Here is an 18,196-nt window from a genome sequence, read left to right on the forward strand (position 1 = left end):
TGTACGGGAAGCCACTGGAAGGTTAAAAACAGAAGAGTGACGTGGTCTGATTTATGCTTTCTTGGGTATAAGCTGGACTCATGAGACCTGGACTTACTCCTATTCTGCTACTTACCTTGGGCAAAATACTTAATGTCTCTAAAATCTCAGTTTCTATTTCTGGAAAATGGGTTAGAGAAGGTCTACCTCAAAAATAAATTTTAAATAAAGCATTTAGCACAATGTCTGTACACAGATGCCACTGAATTCACATTACTTCCCTTTAGTTATGTTTCTTTTGCATCTTTCCAGCCTCAGTGCTAACCAACCTGCCCCCAAGGACCTCTCAGAATAGTCTGCATTCTCTCAAAAAGTGTGTGGACAGATATACACCAAAATATTAAGAGTGATTGTTTCAAGAGTAGTGGGGATCTAGGGACTTACTCTCCTTCTTGCTTTAACTATATGTTTTCTACTGTTTCTACCATGATTATGCAAGTTTAACGCAAAATATTTTTTAATTTACATATGACTTTCCCATTTCCCCCTAATATTTATGCAAAGCACTGTAAAGGATACCAGAAAGCACAAGGATACATTTTAATAAATCTTGATGTAACAGTATTGTAAATATGACTTAAAGTAAACCAAAAGCAACCAAAATTTCTCAGTAAAAAAGGTATGTTACAGTTTCCTCCGTTAGCAGTTTGTTCAAACCAATTCTCAAATTACCAAATGACTAAAGACTGAAACTACATGATCTGCTTTCACCTACTACCTAAATTACATTTTACACTTAGCTCTCATTAACAAGAGTTAAAACCTTATGGTGGCCATCAGATTACCATGGACAAAAAATGGGTAATACTGAAATGCACTAAGGTGTGCCCTTGAAAGTTAAACTGAGGGTTGCTGGAGGGGAGGGGGATGGGGGTTGGGCATTAAGGACAACACATAATATAATGACTAATAGTTATAAGACTGATGAATCACTGATCTCTGCCTCTGAAACCAATAATACATTGTTATATGTTAATGAGTTGAATTTAAATTTTTTAAAGAAGAAAAAAAAAAGTTAAGCCTAGGAGAAATAAATCAAAATATGCTGACCAGGGGCGCCTGGGTGGCTCAGCGGGTTAAAGCCTCTGCCTTCGGCTCAGGTCATGATCCCAGGGTCCTGGGATCGAGCCCTACATCGGGCTCTCTGCTCAGCAGGGAGCCTGCTTCCTCCCTCTCTCTCTCTCTGTCTCTCTCTCTGCCTGCCTCTCTGCCTGCCTCTCTGCCTACTTGTAATCTCTGTCAAATAAATAAATAAAAAATCTTTAAAAAAAAAAAAAAATGCTGACCAGAAAAAAAAAAAGCCACTTAAAAGTCTGGCAGAAAATAACTAATAATGATTCCCATAACATTTTTATTTCATTAGTATTAGTTATTCAACTTTCACTATGTGCCAGCCTCTGTGCTTAGCACCTTCTCAAAACCTTCTAAAGTTTCCTAATGAATTTAGAGGAAAAAAAAATCCAAAGTCCTCATGACTCATTAGGCCCTGGGTGGTCTGGTTCCTGATTAATTCTCTGACCTCACCTCCTACCCGCCTCTTCTTCCTCTTGCTCTCTTCCAGCTACACTGTTGTCTTTGCTGTTCTTCAAGCATAAAATGCAAGCTCCTACCTCAGGGCCTTTTCACTTGCTTTTTTCTGCCTGGAATGCTCTTCACCCAGTATTCAAGGCTTTGCCACTAAGGTCCTGACTCAAATGTTATTATCTCCACCCCCCCACCCCCCCAAAAAAAGGCCTTCCTTCACTACTTTATCTAAAATCCTGGTCACTCTCCATACCTGTGACCCACCTTTACTTTCCTTCAGAACTCTTATTACCTGATGAGATACTATGTACCTACTGACTTATTCTTTGATTCCCTTACTAGAATTCATTGTAATATGCTATGAAGACAGAGATTTTTGTCTTGTTCACTCCTGTGTTTTTAGCATCTAGGACAGTACACCTTACATAGCAGACGACAATAAATATTTCTTGAATAAACAAATCATCTAATTTATCCTTACATAAACTCTGAGGGAGGTATGTACAACTTCCATTTTGAGAAGGGAAACTGAGTCTTAGGCTAAATTTTCCCAATGTCACACAGGTGTAAAGAATGAAGCAGAAATCTGAAATCAAGGGAGTTTGACTTCACACATTTCAGTGCATCTCAAACTACCTGTGATGAAGGACCAGTTTTATAAATTTCCAATCTGTTGTAGATTAATACTGTAATATTCAACAAAAGTGTCAGAGTAATGTCAAATTGTTTAAAAGTTTCTAAACACTATGAATTTCTATCTTTATCTCTTCATGGACCAGTTCTGGTCCACAGTCCTTCTTGTGTGTGGTTCTGAAGCAAGGCCACTGATTCTTAACACTGGCTCAACAATCAAGTCACCAGAGTTTAAAACTAATAAAACTAATACTAGTGCCCAACTAACCACCCTATCCACCCCCCGGGGGGAAATCTCTAAATCAGTAAGAGCAATTTCGTAAAAATCATAAATTAAAAAGGGTATGAAGTAATATGTGTTCTTCTATCACAACTATTTTGAATAGTGTTTGACCATTTTAGTAATTTGGAAAAACAGATTAGAGACATTCCTTCTGACAATACTGAATGTGCTAAATTATCTCTAACAAATTACCTAATGCCTTAACTGTAATCCACCCTAAGGTTCCCACCTAAGGATACTAGGAACACATTTTTCCAATAATCCAAAAATAAACAGGGGGAAGAAAAGGAACAGGAAGATATACCTAAAGCACAAGGAGCCATGCTAAGGTCTTTTTAACTAAAAGCACATGAAAACAGTTTGGTGCCATAAATTCTAGGCTTTTCGATCTTGGGTTATTTTAAAATTATATCCAGTCACTAAAATAACTGAATATTAACTTTTTTTTTCCCTGCCTAAATTGTGTGTTTTTGGAAACACATGGGTCACATGCATCTCACTTTTAAGAGCAGAAGTATGGATAATGATCTAATGATCGGTGACAAAAAAACTTGTTACGTACAGTTCTTTCAAGCGAGTCTGAGAAAAAGCATTTTCTTGGATAGACATTATAGCATTGTTGTTCAAATCTCTGAAATGAAGAGAAATAAAATATTACCGGTCACCATTTCTACAATGAAATTATATGAACACTTTAAGTGGTCATAAGAACCTCTGTTAATAGCAAAGATTATTTATATACTGAGCAAATGGATGCAAAATACTTACAGATGCTCAAGGGATTCAAGGCCAATGAATGCTTTCTTTGTAATTGACTTAATTTGATTTCCTTGTAAGATTCTGAAATACAAACAGACCTTTCTAGTAAAGTTCTCCACTAAGCAAAATTTAATTCATTAAATCAAACATTTACCTATAAAAAGTGAAAATAAGCTTAACATGCATTTTTAAGAAAGTTGTGAACCTTTATCACCAACTAATGCAAAGCACAGAATGAAGGCCTCTATTAAGAGGTTGGAGCTCAACGAGGTGCTGTGAACAGTGGTGAGGACCGGTGATGCCCTGCTAAATTTCATGTGAGAAACTGGATTAGAGTCCCAATCTCTCCCTTCTTGGCAAAAGATCAGGTCAAAGAAATTCAGACAAGTGTGAAGCTTTGGAGAAATTCTCAGGAGAGAAGATCTAAAATCTTACTTGAGAGAATTCCTCTCTTTCTAGATAAATTACCCATAAATTTCATATGAGTAAAAAGAATACTGCTTCAACTCTGGTTTCTCAGTGCATTTCTTTTATGTGACTCATTAAGTCTACTTCTATGAATAACCTCTTTGAGTGCCCATTAGACAGCTTTTCTCAATAGAAATGTCCCAATACTAACTAAATAAATAAGACTTAAGGCCACCAATAAACAAAAAATTTAGTAAACAAAAAGGTTCTTCCTTTAGTGGGTGAGTCAAAAGGCTGACTTTCCAGCCATAGCAAAAAGACATAATGCAATCACACATACAACTGGTTCTTGAAAGTACACCGCATACATAAATATTATAAATACATACAATTTAGTGAGACTTGTGAGTCCAGCAAAAGCTTCACTAGCATCTTCTATGGCCCATGAAATTTCATTGTTCCTTAAGTTTCTAAAAAAAAATATCAAGGACAGGTTATGTTAGTTCACAGGGCCATGACAACGCTGGGCATCATCCTGGCATGACAATACTAATTTTCATCCTTATTTTAACAGTTACTTATGAAGATGACTCGACTCTTTTTTTAGAGAATATCTGCAATAAGCACATAAGAACCGATTCTCATAAGCAAAGGGTTAAGCTGGCCTTGATAAATAAAGCAACCTGCTAAGAGAATTAATCTTACTATCTAATAGCCCCTAATTTTGTTAGCATATTAAAAATTATAGTCAGGGTCCTGCAAAAAGGATTTCAGGACGCAGGGGATATGGCTTCCAAATGTGATTTTAGACTAATGGGATTTCGGGGTGACCCAAGTCTTCCCGTGGGCTCTTAAACGTAAAATGGCTAACAAAGAACAATGTCAGTATAAAGCTTCACAGCTCGACAGCAATTAAACATGCCCCCTTGGGAGGCAAGACTGATACACCCTTGCACTAGAGTGATCACTCTTATTTTTAAAAGGAAAAGTATGGATCTTTTAAAATCCACCGCTGCATTCTCAGAGGAAATGCAATTGCATCATGCAGTGTCCTGCTGGAAGAAGTATCAGTTAAAGATTTTTTTTTTTTTTTTAATTTATTTGACAGAAATGACAAGTAGGCAGAGAGGCAGGCAGAGAGAGAGAGGAGGAAGCAGGCTCCCGGCCGAGCAGAGAGCCCGATGCGGGGCTCAATCCCAGGACCCTGAGACCACGACCCGAGCCGAAGGCAGAGGCTTACCCACTGAGCCACCCACACGTCCCTCAGTTAAAGATATTTAATCACTGTTGCTTCCTTAAGTCATCTCATAATAAAACACAAAGCTCTTTTCTTCATAATACATTTTTAGGTTATGTAACAGTACGGCGATAGAAGATCACTCTTCCCCTTTAGCTCTATCTTTATTTGAAGTGAAAGCTAACAGGTTCATTTTATTTTACTAAGGAATAAACATTGAAACAACTCAACCTTCCAGGACTTTCCCCCACCTCCAGAGTAGAGCATAAATAGAACTCACTGACCAAAGGGAGTAAGAAGTATACACTCTGGCAGGAGTACTGGCCTCAAGCAAGATTTTCTGATCTTATCCTAATTATGCCTTAACCTTCTTTGTGGCATTAAACCATGACTTATTTCTGCAATTACTTTCCTAAACTTTAATACTAAAAGTAATAATCAGCTGAAAGAACCTGCTTGCCATTCTTTGAATTGCCAAAAGGCTGCAGCTGCATCTGAGAGAAGCTCCTGGGTTTGAACTGTTCAAGGCTCACCTCTAATAATGTAGATTTAAAAAAAAAAAAAATCACTTTAAATATTTCAAGGCCGAATGTGAAGGAAGACTGCCTCATTAAGTTAAAAAAAAAAAAAAAATCAAACAAACTTGTACAGGTAAACACACCTTCACAAAATTATCATGCTTTCTTTCTCACTGATGCCTAGGTCCCAAAGTTAAGAGCTTGCCTCTTTTCAGACCAGAAAGTCCCCTATTCAGAGACTGTAAGAATCTACAAATTCTACTAATTAGCCTTTTTCTCTTATTCTCCTCTATGTTTAAAATCACTGTATTTCGTTTAAAATACCTCTTTGTCCAATTACATTTCATGACAAGGGTAAAACATCCAACTTACAAAACCCCAGAATTTTAGAGTTGAAATTGCCTGTAGCAATCATTTATTCCTGTCTCCATCCTCTGCTGGATGAAGACATATGCAAAATGACACCTAGGGAAGGCTAAGTGATTCTGTTCATCTGGCAGTATGGTAAGAAGCACCTGAACTTTAGTGTCAAACAGACCTGGGTTCTACTTCTGGTTCAAACGTTTATGAGCTGTGTGACTTTATGCTGAATGTGCCCAATTTTGTCTAATCTCTGAAACTAAGCTGGGTCCGGCCTGGTTAGTACTTGGATGAAAGACCAGCTGGGAATACAAATTGTGTTATTTTAAACCATCATTTTAATCTCTCTGAACCTCAGCCTCCTGATATGGAAAAGAACAGTAATATCCTAGTATTCTGAAAGAACCTAACACACATCAGATCACTGATAAATATTAAGTTTTTTTCTGTTCAAAGTCATGCAGCAAATTAGCAACAATGAACAGCGCTCCTGCCAGAGCTCCTTCCACTACACACCCTTATCCTGCTGAATGAGTGTTTTCTTGTAGTAGTTCAAGGTCAGAAGAACAAAAAAACGTGCATTCTTGATTAGCAGACTGTGTTTTATTCCATAGTAACTGGCACAATAAGAGATGCCTTGTTGTTAAGTTGGTTAAATTCAGAATTAAAGCACAAACTGAACTGGCTAAAGATAAATAAGATTTATGTATAGGGACAGACACAATTAAGATTTTCTTGTCCCAAGGTATAAAATAGAAGAAGAACTGCAAAATATTAATATAAACATAAACATGTAGCTTGATTAGCTGTTTTATTCTGCTTTACTATTTTTTTTTTAAGATTGTATTTATTTATTTGAGAGAGAGAAAGAGCACAAGCAAGGGGAGGGACAGAGGGACAAGCAGATTCCCCAATGTGCAGGGAGCCCAATTCAGGGCCCAATCCCAGGACCATGAGATCACGACCAGCACCATAGTTAGACACTTAACCAACTGAGCACCCAGGCGTCCCTATTTACTATTTTTAAAAAATTAGCAAAAAAAAAAAAAAAAAAAAAAAAAAAAAAAGGACAGATGTACTTACAGTGTCTGAAGATTGGAAAGAAACCGAAATACACCATCAGCAATGTGAGTGACTCTGTTGTCCCCTAAATTCAGTCTCTCCAGTAAGCTCAGACCCACAAAGGCAGATTCATCCAGGCGGGTCAACTGGTTATAGGACAAATCACTAAGAACAGGAAACATGAAAGATAAAGAATTAGTTGTATTGTATTGTATTCAACTTTCCTATTCTCATTCTATTTATGTGATAAATTTAGAGTTTTCAACAAACTTCTAATAAAGAGGGATGTTAGATCTCATTACTGGCCATGAGAGTGATTTATTCCAATGTACACTCTAGTCTCACAGCCTCCACTGAAATGCCATCCAACACTCACAGTTCAGATAGTCTTTGGCAGAACTCCCACGCATCAGGGCTGATTCTTTCAACAGCATTCTGGCTGACATAGAGCTGTTGTAACATTCGCAAGCCATACAACCATCCCTTGTTCACTTCTGTAAGGTTATTATGCTCTAGCTCTCTGCAGAATTAGAGAAAGAAAGGAGAAAATATGTTTCAAAACAAGGCACTGCAATGAGAAGATTCCAAAACCCTCCATTAGGTCTTGCTCAGAGAGGCATATACTTTTTGCTCAATTCAAGTGAGCCAAGAAATTCTATTCAAGAAATACTAGTATTTTACTTACAATTTACTGCTAAAAGGTAGTAAGACCATCTAAAACATCAGATCTAGGGGCGCCTGGGTGGCTCAGTGGGTTAAAGCCTCTGCTTTCGGCTCAGGTCATGATCCCAGGGTCCTGGGATCAAGCCCCATATCGGGCTCTCTACTCAGCGGGGAGCCTGCTTCCCCCTCTCTCTCTGCCTGCCTTTCTGCCTACTTGTGATCTCTCTCTGTCAAATAAATAAATAAAATCTTTAAAAAAATAAATAAATAAATAAATAAAAATAAAACATCAGATCTATAAAATCAACACACTAAGAACTTTGACACACCTGTTCGAGGTAAATCCTGATCACTTTCATCAGTTCCAAGCATTAAGAAAAATATAAGCTTTCTAGACAATTTTTTTTTTTTTTTTAAAGTAGGCTCCATGCCCAGCGTGAATCCCAACATGGGGCTTGAATTTACAATCCTGAGATCAAGACCTGCACTGAAATCAAGAGCAGGACACTTAACTGACTGAGCCACCCAGGTGCCCCTAGATGAAATGTTTTTAAGAATGATGAAAAAAACACCAAATAACAATATCAATAACAAAGCTTAAAGAGCTTTGTATACAATTATTTCGCATCAGAGTAGGGAGAAAGAACTAATGAACTTGGGTATAATTAAATCAACTATCCTAGCCATTTGGCACTAATGGCACTGGCAGACGCCTTTCGAACAATATTGTATTCTATTTCACAGTACTTACAATTCTTCCATGTTATCCAAGCCAAAAAACGCTCCATCCTTAAGTTTGCTAATACCATTCCGCTGCATCTTCAAAGATCTTAAGGAGTCAAGCCCTTGGAATGTCAGACCTTCCACTACTTTAATCCTGTTTCTTTTAAGTTCCCTTTAACAAAAATGGTTTTACAGTCAGAAATTTGCCGATTTGCTCTAACAATAATTAAAATAATTTAAAAGAAAAAACAACCTTTTTAAAATCCATCTATTTAGTTACTCACAAGAACTGGAGGTGAGGTAGCTTGAAAATCTTGGGTGGAATCATGCTGATTCTGTTCCTGTTTAACTTTACCACTAGTAGGGAACTGGATAAATTATCAAAGCAACCAGCCTCCAAGATGGTTATCCTATTATTACTCAAATTTCTAAAATGAACAAGATAACAAAAAAATTTAGTGAAACATTCTACCCCTTGACAGCTACCCAAAGTCTATGAGTGAGCCCCCCCGCTCTACCACTTAGCAACTACATCCAACTTCACAGATCATTTAACTGCTTTGTTTCTTCAACTACAAAATAAGGATAATACCTGCTTCATTTAGTACATCCATCTAGTATATTCATACAGTAAATATGGATATGATTGGTAAACTGTAAAACACTAGCACACATGTTGATTATCATTATATAAGATAAGCCACTCTTTAACAAACCAATCTTATTTAACCTTTTACAAAACTGTTAGTAAAACACACCCAGAATTAAACCTCAAAAATTACCCTGGATACTTAATATTTTCTGACAATAGGAGAGAAAAAACAACCCAAAAAACTGACTCCATCAGATTTGTTTTTCATAAGCATATCAATATCACAATAATAACAGACATTTCTGAGAAGATAAGTATCAATAAATAATAAACATGAACTTTAAAATAAATCTAGATTAAACTACTTACAGGTATTTAAGCTGCATTCGAGGAAATGAAGAGGTCTTGATTTCTGATATTATATTTGAACTGAGATCTAAATTCTCGAGAGCAGGGTAAAACTGAAACGCTTCTGCATTTATTTCTGGGATTATATTATGGACTCTATTAAAAAAAAAAGATTGTAATGAAGCTATTGCCAGAGACCCACCCCAGGCCATGAGGATGTTAAACAGTTAGGATCAACAATAAGGGTACTGAAAACAAAATTTTTTTTAAAAACTGTACTATTCATAATTTAAAAGATCTGAAATCTGATTTACTTACAATGAGAGCAGAGTAATATTAGAGGTTGGTTCTCCAAAATATGGGATTTCTGTTAGCTCATTATAATTCATTTTCCTAGACAAAGGGGAAAAACAGATTTAGAAGGGGAAATGTTGCCTCTTGAGTTCTGGTTTCTGGACAATAATTATTTTTTAGGATCGGTGCCAAATTTGAAAAAGGCAGATGACTCAGAATCAGACTAAATGCATTATACTGAGAAATTGAAGATTTTAATAAGAAATGTTTCTTCATGATGTAGATTTATGACTGACATCACTATTTTGCACATCAAGTATTTTTAATCCCAGCAAGGTTCTTGAAGTTACTTTTCTGACAGCTAATACCAGTCCTTCTTTAAGAATTAACCTACCCATATCTCTTTATACATTTATAGTAAATAAGATTAAGAAATTATAAATTAAGTGAATTTTTTTTTAAAGATTTATTTAATTTATTTATTTATTTCACAGAGAGAGATCACAAATAGGCAGAGAGGCAGGCAGAGAGAGAGATAGAGGAGGAAGGAGGTTCTCCGCCGAGCGGAGAGCCCGATGCGGGACTCGATCCCAGGACCCTGAGATCATGACCTGAGCCGAAGACAGAGGCTTAACCCACTGAGCCACCCAGGTGCCCCTAAATTAAGTGAATTTTTAAAACACACACACATTTTTTAAGTTACTCAAAGTTAGAGAGGGTTGCTTGAGTCCACAAATGAATCTGCCCGAGAGATGGAGCCTATGATTAATTTTACAGATGACATGACATGTCACCATCTGATCTTAGCAGCTCTTTAAACATAATGTCTCCACTGTTTTACTAGCAAATCCAACATAATCACATTTCATTAACCTGGTTTTCAATCACTGAACAACCTCAATTACCTAGACTACAGAAAAGAAACCAGAAGTAAAAGGCCTCCAAGAAACCAGCCGAAGTTACAAAGTCCATGTCATAAAGCTCATGCATTTCCCACTGAAGCATTTTTCAGGACTTTCTTCAGTGCCTAGTCTTTAAGCCAAATAAGCTTGTCAATTGTTTATTCAGTGCAAAGCAGATCAAAACCAGTCAATTTGGAGCAGAGACAGAAGGAATTCAAGGACAATGAGCACATGAAGAAGTTAACCCCATCAGCAAGAAATCAAAAAAGAAAAATAAGTCCAAAGGTTCTGCATTTTAGCATAGAGGCAAAAGGGCTCAATACTTGTGCTTCTGGAAACATCACAATGCAATAACTGATATTAATAGTATTTCAGAAAATTTCCTCCAAAAAATACATAATAATACATCTCAATATTAAAGGAAAAACTTTAGTGAAGTGGAAAATTGAACTGTATTAACCATCACACTACAGACAATACAAAAATACTCTATTTCAGGTAACTCATTTTTTTTAAGTAGGTTCAATGCTGGGGCTAGATAATGATAATTACCTGAGATCAAAAGTCAAGACACTTAACCAACTTGAGCCGCCCAGGCATCCCCACATAACTCTACTTTAGATATGATGCTTGTATCTCAAGACAAGTCAAGACATGAAAAAGTTTAAACAACAGAGAACTTCACTGGCTGAATCCAGCAAGAAACATGCAAAATATATTTATTCTGAAAAGGGGGGGGGATCTTAAATTTTGGCCCCAAGAAAGTAGATAGAATAATATTTCTACACAGTTTGCAACTAATCACCAACCTAATAGTGCAACGCCCAGAGAGCCTGTAATGGTAGCAAAGCCAAAGACAAGTTTAGATTAAAAAATGTCTTTTAAATTTTTTCCATCAATTTCGGACAGCATCTCTGATTGAACATCCTCAAATTCGTAATACATTAAATCCACCTCTAAGAGTTTAATTTAAATTTAAACAAATAAAAGTAACTTACACTTCTTGTAAGGTTTGAGATTCCAAACTGATGTTCCAGTTAGACAACCGATTATGACTCAGATCCCTAATGGAGGACAAAAGATCATTCTTAGTTCAGTGTTGGAAAAGAGACTTAACGGGAAAAAAAACTAAACTAAACTAAAAGGTAATCTAAAAGCCCCATCGAATGTGAATTTGAGTAGTACACACAAAAAGAAATGTTTATAAAGAATAAATATCTAGATTTCAAAATAGCTATTTTACTTTTTCTTCATTTTTATGAGGTCTTTTTTAAAAACTAACTGGGGAATACAGTCACGATTCAATAATCAAAAAGTGTAAAAGGAAATACAGTTAAGTCTCCCACCCTGTCACCAGCCATTATGATTTCCATCCCCAACAGCAACAAATGAAAATATACCATTTCTTTTTTTTTTTTTAAGATTTTATTTATTTATTTGACAGAGATCACAAGTAGGCAGATAGGCAGGCAGAGAGAGAGAGGAGGAAGCAGGCTCTCTGCTGAGCAGAGAGCCTGATGTGGGGCTCGATCCCAGGACCCTGGGATCATGACCTGAGCCAAAGGCAGAGACTTTAACCCACTGAGCCACCCAGGCGCCCCGAAAATATACCATTTCTTGAGCAGCCTGCCAGATATTTTACGCACGCACCAGCAAATCTTTACAAAAACGGTAGAGTAATTTATGCACTAATTTGCCTTAGTCTTTTCACTTAACAATACATCTGGTAGACCATTCCACAGCAACATTATAAAGTTCTTTCATCCTTTTTATGATTATCTTCTACTTTTATTGTAATGAACTACACTTTACATATTTTTGAAAGAAAATACACTTTTTAAAGTAACATAAAGTATTGTATGTACTTTAAAGTATTTACATATTACAAAATAATATTGTAATGTACTGCATTATACTTTAGCAGTAGATAAAAGACTGATTTCGCAAGTCAAGATAATGAGCTTCTACATTAGAACTAAAGTTGACCATATCCTTAATAGAGATACGGTCTTCCTATAAAAAGCAATCCAGCTCCGGGGAAGAGAAATCCATCTCCAAAATTATGTTAATGATGATGATTGGTGGTAGTGGTGGTGGCTAACATTCATTAAGCATCAGGCACTCCTCTATGCACTTTATACATACACGTTAACTGCCTAAATCCACCCAACAACCTTACGAGGCAAATACCTTCACAATCCTTGCCTGCCTAAGACAGAAACAGGCAGAGAGCAATAATCTGTCAATCCAAGGCCATACAGCTAATAAGTGAGGAAGCCATAAACTTGAAAATCCATCTCACTTTTGGCAAGTACGTTTGTTAGATATAGCAGAGATTTCACTGAAATTAGTCACAAGTCTAAATATTTAAATAGGCTTTAAAAATTCACCTTGATGCTTCCTGGCATCTTTACAAGGCTGAAGTGGAATCCAGCCCACACAAGCTGTCTGCCCAAGAGATGTATTATACATTACAATATGGCTAGCAATAGGGATACACTAGAGAAACATTACAGATCACTTTATCTCACTGTGCCACCACAGGCAGTTGACAGATGCACACAGGTCTGAATGATGTCTCTATCACCGCAGAACAATTTGTTCTCAGCTAGATTCATTTCTGTCCATCTGTAAAATTTAGCCACGTTCATTTAGAAGCTTAATTTACACCGTAAGATAATTAAGGCTAGATGAAACCATTCCTTTTCCGCAACAGTTCTACTTTATTCTAAGATACCTGGCACCAGATATCAGCTCAAGGACACTCATGACTAGGGGAGGTATGTGCTGGGAAATGCTAGAGATAAAAATAGGAATTTACTCCTCATAAAAATCTTATATTCAGATACTTTCATCCAACTCACAGTTGTGACTAAACAACACTGGATTTTATAGAAGTGAAAAGATATTTTTTGTGGCATGTCAACTAAAGAAGAAATTCAGCTCTTCTAATTTAAGTGAGATAGTCCACATTCTGCTCTAAGTGGCTGGTCTGGCAACTATCACCTGTGTCGCAGGCTAGCCCAGTATGATTTAATTCCATATCTGATGCTTGCTAAAATTTATTTTCCCCCCTTTTACAGATTAAGAGCTTTCATTTTAATCGTAACAGTGCTTCTAATGCCTTCCCAAACCCTAATCTCTCTGGCAATGTAACTGTTGACTATACTCATTTCCTACAGTTCTCTCATGGATGTCAATGACCAGATAATCACTTTTTTTTTTTTTAAGATTTTATTTATTTATTTTACACAGAGAGAGAGAGAGAGATCACAAGCAGGCAGAGAGGCAGGCAGAGGAGAGGGGAAAGCAGACTCCCGCTAAGCAAAGAGCCCAATACAGGGCTTGATCCCAGGACCCCAAGACCATGACCTGAGCCAAAGACAGAGGCTTAACCCTCTGAGCCACCCAGGCACACACCCCCCTTTTTTAAAGCAATAATCACTTTTAAAGAAAACTATCATTAAAGAAATCTAAAACAAGTTAACCCAACTCACACATGGTATAAGCTACTTTGTATTAAGTATCAGTGAAAACTGTCCAGTGTCTCTACTGGGGGGAAGGAGTGATTTTCTCTATCTCTTTGAAGAACTTCTAAAGGCTTTTTGATGGAACTCAAAGGATACTGGAAATACTTTGGAGCCTCTCTACAGGATAATGCTGTCTTAAGAATATATGCCTCAAATGCTGCAAGCCCAATCTCCTGCTGCTCACAAGGGGTGTCAACGTTAGAGATCAGACTGTCTGGGCTCATGAAAGATCAACAGGCTTTGGCTAGAGATTTACTATACCTGTCCTTGAAAAGGAAAAGAAAAAAAAAAAAAACATAAAAAGAAACAGCTAGTTCAAAGCCCACATTCCTATTTTATGGATGTAAAAGGTCCAGGTTGCTACAAGATTACAAGATTACCACGGTTTTCAACCATGCTCAGATGGTCTTTATTTGTGGGGGTTGTTCAACAGTGTTGCTGTGCAAGCCAACCGAAGGAAAGGCCAGACTCACAGGGTGTTCTTCACTTAGAAGAAAGCAACACTAGCGATCCACACAACCTCCTGAACTTGTGTCATATGGCAGAAAGCCTAATCAGTCCAGTAATTCCAGTTATCTACCAAAATAATGTAATTATGTTTAATTTTGTAAGGTACACAATGGTTCTATTTTGGTCTCAGTTGTTTTTGTTTTGTTTTAGGATTTATTTATTTGACAGTGAGAGAGGGGACACAAATAGAGGGTGTGGGAGAGAGAGAAGCAGGCTCCCTGCAGAGCAAGGAGTCAGATGTAGGGCTCGATCCCAGCACCCTGGGATCAGGACCTGAGCAGAAGGCAGACACTTAACAACTAAGCCACCCAGGCACCCCCTGTCTATTTTTTAATAAAGTTTTGGTTATGGATGGATTTAAAAAAAAAAAAAAACTATATGCCTCAGAGGTCAGAACCCCATAATGAGGCTCTCTGGACCCTTCTTTGACAAATCTGCATTAGGTGGGATTTTAAAACACTAACAGTGAACTAAAATACACTCCCAAAGAAGTACTATCACAGAAAGCAACCATAGTAGTTCCCCCACTCCCCATTATTCGCAGTTTGGCTTTCCATGGTTTCAGTTGCTCACAACTGTGCTCTGGAGCAGAAGACCCTATCGCTAGCTCACAATGCCTACATCACTCACTTTACTTCATCTCATCACATGGGCATTTTATCATTCCACATCATCACAAGAAGGGTGAGTACAATAAGGTGTTTTGAAAGATCACGTTCATGTAACTATTATAGTATATGGTTAGAATTTTTTTTATTATTGCTGTTAATGTTTTATATGGTGCCTAATTTATATATTAAACTTTATCATAGGTATATATAAGAAAAAAAACAGAGTATATAGGGTTCAGTGCTATCTACAGCTTCAGGCATCATCCACTGGGAGTCTCAGAATGTATCTCCCGTGAAGATGGGGGAAGGGAGACTACTACAGTATAAATCTGTATAGCTGTTTGAGTTATCAAAATTCCAGGTGTTGGGGCGCCTGGGTGGATCAGTCAGTTGTTTCTCCCTCTCCGACTTTCCCTGCTTGTGTTACCTCTCTCGCTGTTCCTCTGTCAAATAAAATCTCTAAAAAAAAAAAAAAAAACCACACACACACAAAAAACCAGGTGTCTAAAATTATATGGATTGATCTGATCATCAGGTATTCATGCAATAAACATTTACTGAACCATGTGCCAGGCACTGTGCTAAGTACTAGGGTTACAAACTATCAACTATAGTAGTAACCTTTTTGTCTTTTTTGAAAGCAGCATTTACAATACTCAGGTGGCATCACTGGAAAACTAAAGATAGACTGAACATCAACTCAACCATTCCCCTTCTTCCCTAGTAATGTATGCACTCTTTCATACCTAAATCTCCCTCTGGAATTTAATCACAACATGTGCATATGAGAGTGCACACACATCCTTGCTTTCCATAACCATGCTCTATTTCTTTTTTTAAAGTACTTCAAGGGGCTCCTGGGTGGCTCAATTGGTTAAGCATTTGTCTTCAGCTCAGGTTGTGCTCTCGGGGTCCTAGGACTGAGCCCCACATCACATGCTAAGCAGGGAGCCTGCTTCTCCCTCTCCCATTGCTGCTGGGATCCCCTTCTTGTGCTCTCACATGTGCTAACAAACAAAATCTTTAAAAAATAAATAATAAAAAATAAAGTATTTCAAAAAGTCTGAAGAAGACTAAAATTGGAAGATTTCGATTATGAGATGTAAAACTCTTAAAGATTAAGAATTTGGAGGGGTGTTTGGATGGCTCAGTCGTTCAACGGCTGCCCTCAGCTCAGGTCATGATCCCGGAGTTCTGGGATGGAGCTCCATAGCAGGCTCCTTGCTCAATGGGAAGCCTGCTTCTCCCTCTGCCTCTTCGGCTCCCCCTGTTTGTGTTTTCGCTCTCTCTCCTGCTTGCTGTCAAATAAACAAAATCTTAAAAAAAAAAAGTATTTGGATACTTAAAGTCTCTCGCCATTCTTCCCAGGTGCAAATCATTAATTCCATTTAGTTTGCATAAGTTAATACAGGCTTGTCAGGGTTGTTTTTTGTTTTTAAGCAAAAGTCCTGAAATAGAGAACTGTCCTTCAAATATTTTCACCCTGAATATCCCTAAAATGTACTTAAAAACTTTAAGTAGGGGCACCTGGGTGGCTCAGTCGCTAAGCGTCTGCCTTCTGCTCCGGTCACAGTCCCAGGGTCCTGGGCTCAAGCCCCACATCCGGCTCCCCGCTCAGCAGGAAGCCTGTTTCTCCCTCTTCCACTCCCCCTGCTTGTATTCCCTCTCTCTGTGTGTGTCTCTCTGTCAGAAAAAAGAAAAGAAAAAAAAATCTTAAAAAAAAAAAAAACCTTGGGGCGCCTGGGTGGCTCAGTGGGTTAAGCCGCTGCCTTCGGCTCAGGTCATGATCTCGGAGTTCTGGAATCGAGTCCCGTATCGGGCTCTCTGCTCAGCGGGGAGCCTGCTTCCTCCTGTCTCTCTGCCTGCCTCTCTGCCTGCTTGTGATCTCTGTCAAATAAATAAATAAAATCTTTAAAAAAAAAAAAAAAAAAAACCTTGAGGGGCACCTGGGTGGCTCAGTGGGTTAAAGCCGCTGCCTTCGGCTCGGGTCATGGTCCCAGGGTCCTGGGATCGAGCCCCACGTCGGGCTCTCTGCTCAGCAGGGAGCCTGCTTCCTCCTCTCTCTCTCTGCCTGCCTCTCTGCCTACTTGTGATCTCTGTCTGTAAAATGAATAAATAAAATCTTTAAACAAAACAAAACAAAACCTTGAAGTAATCTAATGCTTGATAAACAAAACCTAAAGAGTCTAGCTTTGTAACAGTCAATAATCTGTTTTTTTTTCTTTCCTTTATTTTTAAACATCACTAATATCTGAATATTTATGGATATAATGCTTAGAGAGTAAGGATCTCAGAGAATGCCTTATCTCAATGTTGTAAACTCAGCTCCCACTCATGCTAATTTACAGGGATGTAGCTGTAATAAGTAATGAATTATTAAAGTTCTTGATATCATGTGGAGCCAGAGGTGCCATTAATGTAGTCGTTTAGTACCATCAGGGTGTAAATAATTTATAGAATGTACAGAGCAATCACAACACTCAGAGGAAGGGAATCAAAATCTGCAAGCTAATTGCAAAAAAGTCCTACAGCAACAGAGATGCAGAGGTTTTCTTCTGCCCAGTCACATGTGTGCACTTAAGTCATCATCAATCTTTTTTGAGAATCTGCAGCACTAATAGACTATGCTGAGAATTTCAACAATACTTTACTGAGAAGGGCCCCCTTCTCAGTTAAGAATACATCATATCCAACAGTTTAGGTATGTCAATGCTGTACGTATTTATCCAGCATAATTTGCCCTTTTGTTTTGCTTTTAGAGAGAGAGAGAGCACACATGCATGCAAGGTGGGGGGCCACAGGAGGTGAGAGAAATAATCTCCAGCACTGAGCATGGAGCCTGATGTGAGGCTTGATCCCACAATCAAGATCATGGCCTGAGCCAAAATCAAGAGTTGGCCAGTTAACAGACTGAGCAACCCAGGCACCCAAGACAGGGATTTGTTCACAAAAGAAAGGTCAGGGGCCCCTGGGTGGCTCAGACGGCTAAGTGGCCAACTCTTGATTTCAGTTCAGGTCATGATCTCACCATGGTGGGACAGAACCCCACACCAGTCTCCAGGCTCAGCGCAGGGTCTGCAGGAGAGTCTCTCTCTCTCTCACCCTCCCTTTGCCCCTCCCCCTGCCCAAATGCAGGCAAGGCAAGCGCTTGCGTGCGAGCGCACACACACACTGTTCTCTAATAAATAAAATCTTTAAAA

At 38.1% G+C, this 18,196-nt stretch overlaps 1 protein-coding gene and 1 pseudogene across 5 annotated transcripts in view; one reads left to right on the plus strand and one right to left on the minus strand.

Moving 5' to 3' along the window:
* The window catches only part of LRIG2 (leucine rich repeats and immunoglobulin like domains 2), a 68,003-nt gene that overhangs the window by 21,374 nt on the left and 28,433 nt on the right, over positions 1-18,196 (minus strand). For 4 of the 5 annotated variants that reach the window (XM_047726845.1, XM_047726844.1, XM_047726843.1 and 1 more), the window contains exons 2-11: positions 11,344-11,409; positions 9,468-9,542; positions 9,171-9,305; positions 8,494-8,637; positions 8,238-8,381; positions 7,200-7,343; positions 6,845-6,988; positions 4,036-4,116; positions 3,248-3,319; positions 3,042-3,110 (exon numbers count right to left, since the gene is read on the minus strand). In XM_047726845.1, coding sequence (XP_047582801.1) covers positions 3,042-3,110; positions 3,248-3,319; positions 4,036-4,116; positions 6,845-6,988; positions 7,200-7,343; positions 8,238-8,381; positions 8,494-8,637; positions 9,171-9,305; positions 9,468-9,542; positions 11,344-11,409 — 1,074 coding nt within the window. Of the gene's footprint in view, positions 1-3,041; positions 3,111-3,247; positions 3,320-4,035; positions 4,117-6,844; positions 6,989-7,199; positions 7,344-8,237; positions 8,382-8,493; positions 8,638-9,170; positions 9,306-9,467; positions 9,543-11,343; positions 11,410-16,523; positions 16,543-18,196 lie in introns of those variants that run through there. The other variant, XM_047726847.1, reaches the window with a different exon arrangement.
* Positions 14,098-14,382, plus strand: LOC125099079 (40S ribosomal protein S27-like; annotated as a pseudogene).

Source organism: Lutra lutra, chromosome 4 (genome assembly GCF_902655055.1).
Source record: "Lutra lutra chromosome 4, mLutLut1.2, whole genome shotgun sequence".
NCBI classification, from domain to species: domain Eukaryota; kingdom Metazoa; phylum Chordata; class Mammalia; order Carnivora; family Mustelidae; genus Lutra; species Lutra lutra.